At 43.5% G+C, this 10,000-nt stretch overlaps 1 protein-coding gene across 1 annotated transcript in view; it reads left to right on the plus strand.

The window, feature by feature from the left end:
- Positions 1 to 10,000, plus strand: part of LOC147034941 (extracellular calcium-sensing receptor-like) — an 84,050-nt gene that overhangs the window by 37,283 nt on the left and 36,767 nt on the right. The window contains exon 3 of the mRNA XM_085891537.1: positions 9,311 to 9,584. Coding sequence (XP_085747663.1) covers positions 9,311 to 9,584 — 274 coding nt within the window. The remainder of the gene's footprint in view (positions 1 to 9,310; positions 9,585 to 10,000) is intronic.

Genomic DNA, 10,000 nt, shown 5'->3' on the forward strand with positions numbered 1-10,000 from the left:
ACACACACACACACACACACACACACACACACACACACACACACACACACACACACACACACACACACACACACACACACACACACAAAACGTAGCTGGTCCTGGTGGTCAGGCTGGCCCGTGGTGTGGACGCAACAGTCCCTGGATTGGCGTCGGACAAGCTGGCGTTGCGCTCGTCAGGGGCAGGAGACACCGTGGTGCTGTCGACCTCCTGGTCCTGGCCCAAGTCCGTTCACAGCCGCCAGGGAACCAGTTCTGGCGCCAAGTTGCGAGCAGGAGAGGGAGGCAGGTCCGCCCGCCATTTGACCCCGTACTCAGAGCCAGCAGAACCCCAGAGCCAACCGAGCTGAGGCACGAAGCTCAGCAAGGCTACAAGACACGATGAAACTAGGGCCGAATCAGCGCAACAACACAGCATGCTCCCAGCACAACAGCCTCCACCAGAACAGTTTTTCTGTCCCGATCTTCTTCTTCTTCACCTTTTCCCCAAACAGAGCCTTTTTATCCTCCCATCCTCGTCACTTCCAATCGAGCCGTTTTATTGTCCTTGTGCCGTCGCCTTCCGCCAATCGTGATCACGAGGCAGAGCCATCCGCAGCACTGTCCTGTGACGTCACGGCAAGCCTCCAGAGAATACTTAAAGGGGTTTACGCAGACACACTTACCCTATCCCGTATCCCTATCTAATTACGTGACAATTATCATTTCCCCCTTGAAGAAATGGACATTTACTAGACAACTTATCACCACTGAATTGCTACTTATTACATCGAGATCCTGGTACACTCGAACAGCATGGCATACCTAATTAAACATCCGAATTACCCTTTGAATGCATACCGCCTCCTCAAACGTAACAATATATATATATATATATATATATATATATATATATATATATATATGTATATATATATATGACACACGAGCACACAGAACTGATCAACTTGCTGATGTGGTGAATATACCGGGGGGGGGGGAGAAAGGGAGAGGGGAGAGAAGGCAGGTGCTGGGTGAAATGGGGGAGGGGAGGCAGAGAAGATAAAAAAGGGGGAGCGGGGGGAGGGGAGTGCGAGAAAGGGGGGAGGGGTGGGAGATGCGGGAAGAACGACACATCACCAAATGTTGCTATTCACTGGGCGAGGGAGGGGAAGAGGCAGAGGCAGAGGCAGAGATAGAGACAGACAGACAGGCAGGGACTGCGAGAGAGTGGCAGAGGTGTGGGAGGAGAGTGCTGCATTTTTTAGGAGGGGGGAGCAAGGAGGAGACAGAGAGTTAGAGAGAAGGGTGGGTGGGGGGGAGGAGGAAAAAAAAACAGGTGAGGGGTGGAGGTGGGGTTAGCAAAGACAATGACTTGTGACACTTAATGACAAAACATGAAAAAAAACTCATGTGAGAACAGCTGTACACAGGACGACAATCGAGTTTTAAAGTAATCCACTGGTACATCTGCAAAAACTCTAATATTCCATTTCCAGAAAATTTTTGGGAGAAGGAACCAAAAGTCATCACTGAAAACATGGAAGTACCACTCATGTACAAAGTAATCATCCCATCGATATATATATATATATATATATATATATATATATATATATATATATATATATATATATATATATATATATATATATATATATATATATATATATATATATATATATATATATATATATATATATATATATATATATATATATATATATATATATATATATATATATATATATATATATATATATATATATATATCAAAAACAAAGCGGTGTAACCAGATATTAAACTTTATTTCACTGTTAATATTACAGAACCTTTGTTTTTGATTCAAAACGTCATATATCCTTTTTAATCAGAAAATAAAAAGAAATGACATTGGCAAAATTATTGACACCCGAGACTTAATATTTGGTAACACAGCCTTTGGACAAAATTACTGCACTGAAGTGCTCCCGATAGCCAGGAATGAGCTTCCTCCACCTCTCCACTGGCAGGTTGTCCCACTCTTCTTGTGCAAACTGCTCCAGTTATCCCAGATTTGAAGGGTGCCTTCTCCCAACTGCTGTTTTCGATCTCCCCACAGGTGTGCAATGGGATTTAGATCTGGACTCATTGCTGGCCACTTCATAACAGTCCAGCGTTTTGTCTTGAACCATTTGTGGTTTGTGCTCCATCGCCCGGAGCAAGTGGTTAGTGCAATGACACCCCATTTCCGAGCTGTTTTCTGTATTCATGTTTTCTAACTTCCCGAGATAGATTAAGTTTATTTTTCTCCAAGACAAAACACTGGGCTGTCATGAAGCAAGGTTGAGCACAAACAACTCACTCAGGGTGACGTAGAGGGAAAAAGCGTCCGTAGTGAGTGAACGATTCGCTTTGACAGACGTAGCGCAGTTCTCATCTCGACTGCAAAGCGTTTGGCAATTGGCTGAAGCACTCATGTAAGCACTCCATTTAAATGCCTGATGAGGAATGGTTGACCAGGCTGTCACTGCATATCATATACCTTTACCTTGAAAGCCGATCTTCACCACACATGCAGGAGTTAATGCAATAAAATGAATTCGTCCAAATCATGATTTCATCCACCAAAGTGTTGCAGCTTGATGCAGAACAACAATGGAGACATCGAAAAGTTCAATCGCCCATGAAATAAACATTTCAGATAATCCGCCATCTTGCCTGTTCATCTGTGCATGTGTTACGTGGCACATCAGTTTGGGGTCCGCACAAACATAATAACTTTTTTTTAAAACATCCGTTTCTTACCAGATTTGCTTTGATTCCCTGTGGAGCTCCTCGTGAAACCTCCAAATATGGACATAGATCTGGCAGACGTTATGGATAGGCAGTCCTTCTGGGGCACAGGGCACGAGGTGACCAGTGAATGCAATAAATCACATAGCTCAATGAAGTTAGTTAATTTTGGCATGTTCCTAAATTTTTTGTTCACTCAAACAGTAGAAAAAGATAACTCTAATGCTTTGGAAAGTTCACATTTTCTTGTATATTTATGGAGGAGGAGGGAACATAGCCATGCTTGCTGAAAGAAAATAGGTATATCAGCTGAGTTGGAAGACTCAATATTTATTTAAATTATCAGATTTCACAACAGGTTTCGACACATTTCATCTGGACGATATCTGATCCTCAAAACTGAAATAATATTTCGATATCATATAATGCATGAAATCGCTCCAAAACTATTGTCCTTACCAAAGCGATGTAAACAGCGATTCATAGCTGTGATGAACAGCTTGGCATTGGCCTTGGGATGCCATAGGCAGAGAGTGTGTAGAGTGAGGCAAGATGGCAAACTGTGTCAAAAGCACGAGATATGTCAAGAGAGAAGGCCCTGATCTCATGTCTGACAGTGAGGGCCTCCATCCATGGTTGGGTGAGTCGAAGCAGCATGTCCAAGGTGGAGTTCCCCAGTCTGAAACCAAATTAGTGACCTGAGATGAGGATGTTGGGGAAGGAGAAGGATTTCATATCAACTGTGATGATGGATTACATGGCCTTGCTGATGATTTGAAGTTCTTGTGCAATACGAGATTGTGGTGTTTTGCTTGTTAGAAGTCCTGGAGGGAAGAGTGTCAATAGAATTTTCTCCTGAAGGCAGTTCCACAAATGGAAGAAAAGAGGTTGTTATATGGATGTCCAGGGGCATGTACCCCAATAAAATTTCCAAAATAAAAGTAAACTAGAACGGCACTCGGTGCATACCCTCTGCCAGGCTGAACAGTTTAAGAGTTGTATTCTACTGATGGGCTGGATCTGCATCCAGCCCTTAACCAAATTATAATTGGCTTGTTCTTGTCACCTACCTAACTAACTCATCACAAAGTTTTGGAATAACCCATCCACAACTTTTTCAAATATTGTGCTATATATCGTTTTTGTCCCCATCCTTCAATTGTGAAGAATCACTTTTAAAATTCCAGCATCTGGATCCTCAGCAAAATCTAATTAATGCGACCCTGTCACACACCCAACCTGTCCACCAAATTTCATTTGAATCTGTCCAAAACTTTTTGAGATATTGTGCCATATATTGTTTTGCACAAATAGTCACAGCTGGGATACAAAAACTATTTCTGCTATTGACATTGCAAGATTGACATAAATAGCCAACTCCACATCAACAGGAAAGGTCTGAGGTACTAAGACCCTTGTGCACATTGCCGAGTCATATTCCATGATGCTGCATTTGAAGATCTTGTCAGTTATGGACAGCTCCACTGTGCTTAGGATTATGAAATTGAGCAGGAACTAATTTATTGTCAGGTCAGGCCAGATTAGATCTGTGACTTGCAACAGGTACCAAAATTTAATTATAAATGGAAGCAGATACCAAAAATGTTGAAAAAATGTAAACAGTTACTACAGTTAACAAAATCATGTAAACTCGTGCTCATTTGTTTCATGGTCAGGTTGTCGGTGACCAAGCCGTTCTTCCCACCAGGTTTCCTGGTCAGTCGGGTGTATGGATATGGATACCCAGCAGGATTAAAAACAAAACCTGTTAAAGGGGCAGAGGAGCTCCTTGTGAGTCAACGACCATCCATATCTAATACCCAAATGTGACTGCGGAAGTCATCCTGCAGTTTGGTTTAACTTTTTCAGGAGGTTGGTGGCAGGATTTGCACTCGGATACCGTAAAATACTTCAATCTGCAAAAACCCACAAATGCAAAGAAAACTGAAAACCCACTCTGTGGGAGTATCTGCTGTGCTACTGCTCTTCTCAGGGCAGCTCACCGGATGAAGGGATTCGGGTAAAGCCTTCGGGACACCCATTCCTTTATGATAGGACGAAAAGCACTTGAAAAGTTTGTGGATCAGATTGCGGTGGTGTGTGATGGAGTGGTACTGAGGTGTCATCCACCAGACGGCGGTCTCCTTGGGTTAACCTGAGGCGGTCCCTTGGGGTGGGTACCTGGAATGTCATCCCAAAGAGAGGATGATAACCTGTCTATTATCATCTGAGCTCAAATGTTTGAACATCGGTATTGCAGCACTCTCTGAGGTTCGGAGACTCGATACTGGTGAGATCATTGTGGGTGGTTACCGGATACTCCAGTCTGTGGTGATCAATACCCCAGATGAGATACTCTTCTCGTCTTGAGCGATTTCAATGCACCAACTAGCACTGATAGCAATGGTTATGAGACATGTGTTGGTCCCCATGGGTATGGAACTGTGAACCAGAATAGCACTAGGTTCCTGGACTTTGCAAGAAGTCATGGACTTAGGGTGGCTGGTTCATGGTTTCAGCACCCACAGGCTCATCGCTGAACTTGGAATTCCAATGCTGATGGTGTGGCAAAGGAGATTGGCCATGTGCTCGTTAATGGTCACTGGAGGATGATCCAGAACTGAAGGGTCTACCGGAGTGCTCAGTTGCTCAATACTGACCACAGAATTGAAGCAACTATGAAGTTGCAGTTTAAATCTGGAAGAATGGTACCATCCCAGCCTAGGCTGGAAGTTGGCAAACTCAAGGGTGAGAGGGTAGCTGAGGAGTTTATGAACAGGCTAAGTTGGGGTTTGAGGTTCTGGGTGCTTTTCGGAATAATATAGAGTTGTGGAGTACCTTCCAGACTACCATCCTTGATGTTGCTGGTGGATGTCTTGGAAATGACCAGGTGGCGAAGAACAATTTTGTCTCTCAAGGGAAACTGGACAACTTTGACCAGAGTCACAGGGCCAGACTTAATGGCAGAGCTGAACTGTTCAAGTTGAGGCATAAAACTGTACGTGTGCTGAGGTTGGACAAGGAGGCCTATATGCGAGGAATCTGAAAGGGGTGGAGCATCACCTCTGGTCAAGAGATTCTCATCCTGCTTACAGGGGAATTTGTGCATTGTGTTCCGCCAAGTCCAAACTCGGTGTACTGCAGTTGGAGTTGAGGGTGGTGGCTTCTTGACAGAGAAGTCCAAAGTGAAGGCCTGCTGGGCCAGCATCTTTGAGCGGCTGTAACAGGCTGATACACCAGCTGTTGAATTGGATGTCAGGGGTGTTACCATCCCTATTGCTGACGCTCCAATCTATTGTGATCCACCTTCATTTGTGGAAACACAGGCTGGGGTGAACCGGTTGAAATGGGGTAAAGCTATTGGGATCTATGGCATCTATGCTGAAATTCTCAAGGCTTGTGGAAATGCTGTACTCGCCTCGTTGCATGCAGTTCTGTGCTCAGTGTGGAACACAGGTCTCATCCCAACTGACTGGACGAGGGGCCTTGTTGTCCCACTCTGGAAAGGGATGGGTGATCGCTTGGACTGCAACACCTACCAAGGGGTGACGCTGCTTTCATTGCTAAGTAAAGATTTTGCTCAGATAATTCTTGATAGGGTTTGCCACCATCTGCTTGAGCACCAACACCTCGAGCAGTCGGGCTTTACACCAAAGATGTCGACGATTGATGTATCCTTGCTCTACAGATCCTCACCGTACGCAGACGAGAGTTTTGGCAGGAGCTGCTTGCAACCTATGTTGATCTCTGCAATGCCTTTGATGCAGTGAATTGGAATGCCTTCTGGAGGATTCTTGGTCTTCCTGAGGTGCCACCAAAACTGACCAATCTGATGTCTGAACTGTACTCTGGTACTGAGATTGCTATGAGATGAAAGGAAAAAGTGATTTCATCTCTGACTTATTTCCTGTTGTTACTGGAGTTCATCCAGGGTGTGTCCTGGCCCCCACACTTTTTGAGTGCTTGTATGGACTGGATCCTCAAGAGGATGTTGAAGACATCAAGCTGCAGTGCATCCTTCAGGAATGTCAAGAAGTCTGCCATTGATTTTGCAGACGATGCAGCCGTCTTTACGTAGAGTCTGGAAATCCTTTTGGGGGCCCTCGAGGTGCGGAATGAGGAATCGGAGCTCCTGGGATTACAGTTTTCCTTGGTCAAAACCAAAGTCCAGGCTTTCAGTGACATTTTGGATGCTGCTCTTTTGTCTGTACCTGTTTGTGGTGAGGATGTTGAAGTCATGGAGAGATTCACTTTGTGGTGTATGGGCATGAGCGCTGAGTGGCGTGGAGTGCTTATGATAATAGTCACGTGGTTTGGGGTTCATATATCTTTACGCGCCCACTAGAGGCTCGCAGTAGTGTACATCTGGGCATGCAATAAAGCAGAGTTACTACTACACTCTCACGTCCCATGTCTCACTGCACCCCGGACACTACAGTTGGCGATGAGATTGAATCACCGCTCATGGCGAAGTGCATGTTTTCATCGGCAATGACTTTGAGTTGTTTCCAGACCAATTGGATTGCAAGGCATTCACGGCGCCGGGAAAATCATCGCAGGTGGTGCTACATTGTTATGCACCACAGATACTACAACTTACCTTGGCAGTGATATTCATGTCTCCACTGGCTGTGAGCCAGAGGTTAATAGACATCTGGGTCTGGTCTGGGGAGTCATGGATTCACTGGAACATGGGGTATGGTGCTGTCAGTACTAGTGCAGGAGGACGAAAGTCTGAGTCTTCAGGTCCTTGGTGCTTTCTGTTTTGCTCTACGGATGTGAGACTTGGACTCTAACCAGGGTTCTGAGATGGAGACTTAACTCCTTTGGTACCAGTTCTCTTCAGAGAATCCTTGGTTATTGCTGGTCTGACTTTGTGCCCAACGAGCGGTTGCTGAGAGAGACTCAAATGAGATTTGTTCCCTGTATAGTCCATGAGTGTCAGCTGTGGCTGTATGGACATATGGCTCGTTTTCCTGATGCTGATCTTGCTCACCAAATCCTCTCTGCGAGGAAGCCCTCATGAGATTAGTAGGCCAATGGGCCGACCATGTGCCTCATGGTTGCAGCAGGTTGATCAGCATCTCAAGGAAATGGGGATGGACCAGGTAACTGCCTGGGGATGGACAGACAGATGCCCCTGGAGAACTGGTGGAAGGTGGATGCAGCTACGTGCTGCTCTGGTGCATGCTTCCATACCTGACCTGAACTAGTTTTTGAAGAGTGTCTGAATGATCTTTGCCTTGCTATTACAGCACTTAATGCGAGGGAATTGAGAAATGTTAGTTCTTAAAGATGCATTCAAATTTCACCTTTCATCACCAGGCTTCAGATTTTCTGATTTCTTAGCATTGGCACAGAGGAGTTATGATTGGAACTTTTTGATTCCCTAAATCCAAGCACAGATGACCCCAATTTTTTTTTTTTTTTTGCAAAACAGACTCACTGGTGATTTTCAATGGTCTGAAATGGTGAGTACTCCAGCAAGAGCTTGGTAAACTCCTTGAAGAGCACCACTATTGTGATATACATGCTGGTACTTTCTCTCTGCAGTGAAGAATTTTAAATGGGCCTGCCTCCCCAAACTTTCCACTAATATAACTGCTTAACTCTCAGTCGAATAAAAACTATCTGGAAGATGCTTGCTTTATCTTGAAGCATGGACCCAGAGATATTAATTTTTTCTTTCCACAGAGTGATACCAGTCAATCATGTTCCATCTTATCATATCTGCCAAAATAAGTTGACTTTTTTTCCCTGCCTCTTTCGTACCTTGAAAGCTTTTTGAATTTTGTTTTTTCAAGGAAACCTTTAATTGGTTTTTCACTTCATATCTCATAGAAACTTTCATCCTCCCGAGCTATATTTGGCTTGCTATAACTGCCGAGTTGTGTGATTGTTGCTGTCAGTTTGTAATCTGTTTTTTTTTGTTTTCCTCGGACTAATTCCCCTGCAATAAAACAATTGTCCAGGGAAAAAAATGTATAGAAATAGCAATGACAAATTTGTATTGCAAATATCCACTCGAAAGTTTTTAAATACATGAAGTTGCATCTTTAAAAAGTTGAGGATTGTTGAAATATTCTTCTTTCATATGTAGCACAAGTCTGTTGGTTAGCATCATTGACAGGGTGTGGATGTGCTGCTAATGCAATGCCCTCTGTGGGATAGGGCAGGAATTTTGAATTTGGTCAGGGTGCTGGCAAGATCTCACCTACTCTTCGCGAAGGACACGGTGGGATCTTTAACATCCAACAACTAATGCCGACACATAGGACGTCCAGCTAAATATCAATCCGACGGATGGCACACATATTGATGAATCACCATGCTTGTGAAACACCAGGATGACAGTTTATAGCAGGGTCGGGATTCAAACCCAGGCTTAACAGTTTAAAGGTGAATGAGCGTACCTCTAAGCCATCCTGCCAGACCATTGTTACAATTTTTTGATTTGTTATTATTATACAATGTCTCAGCAGGAGCTACAAAATGTATTCATGACTGTAATTAAATATAAAAACGAATTTTCATGCCTGCTTCTTTTTATTTTCAGGTGAGTTACCACTCAACTTGCAAGTGTCTGAGTGATAAAGTGCAGTTCCCTTCTTTCCAGCGTACAGTTCCAAGCCATGCTTACCAAGCAAGTACCATGAAGCTGGTTGTGCTTCATTTTGACTGGGCCTTTGTTGGCGTTTTAGGCTCCGACAATGACTATGGGCATAACGGAATATCACAATTTGTTTCTGAGGCAGAGCAGGAGGGGACATGCATTGCTTTTCGTGAGACAATGCCCAAAGAATTTGATGCAGATGATCTTGTACGTTTTGGTAAGATACAGTTTCATTTTTTTTTTGTTTCATCAACAATCATTTATGTTTCAATAATTTATCTTTTTGTGATTTTTGCACAGCACTGCTCAAGTCTGATTGCTTAAATTATGTGCTGTGGTGGCAGTTGCAGTTAAGAATGTTGATGATTTAAATTGGGTATATCGATATTTAGAAATGTGTTTGACTTTCCTTAAATTTGAACAAGTTCACAAAGCTGCAGATGAGAGCAATTTATATCCAATTCGTGAAAAACAAAATAAGCATGAAGTTGAAATCTTGTAAAAATTTTTTTTTTAAATATGTTGTTTTCTATTGCCTTTCAACTTACAAGAATTTATTCTTCTTCTTGCATATGGCAACTTGGCTGCTGGTTAGCTATAATTTTGTTGGGAAGTGACTATGCCACTGATGCT

This window comes from Eptatretus burgeri, chromosome 1 (genome assembly GCF_056783735.1).
Source record: "Eptatretus burgeri isolate ZD-2024b chromosome 1, Ebu_testis_v1, whole genome shotgun sequence".
In the NCBI taxonomy this organism is placed as follows: Eukaryota; Metazoa; Chordata; class Myxini; order Myxiniformes; family Myxinidae; genus Eptatretus; species Eptatretus burgeri.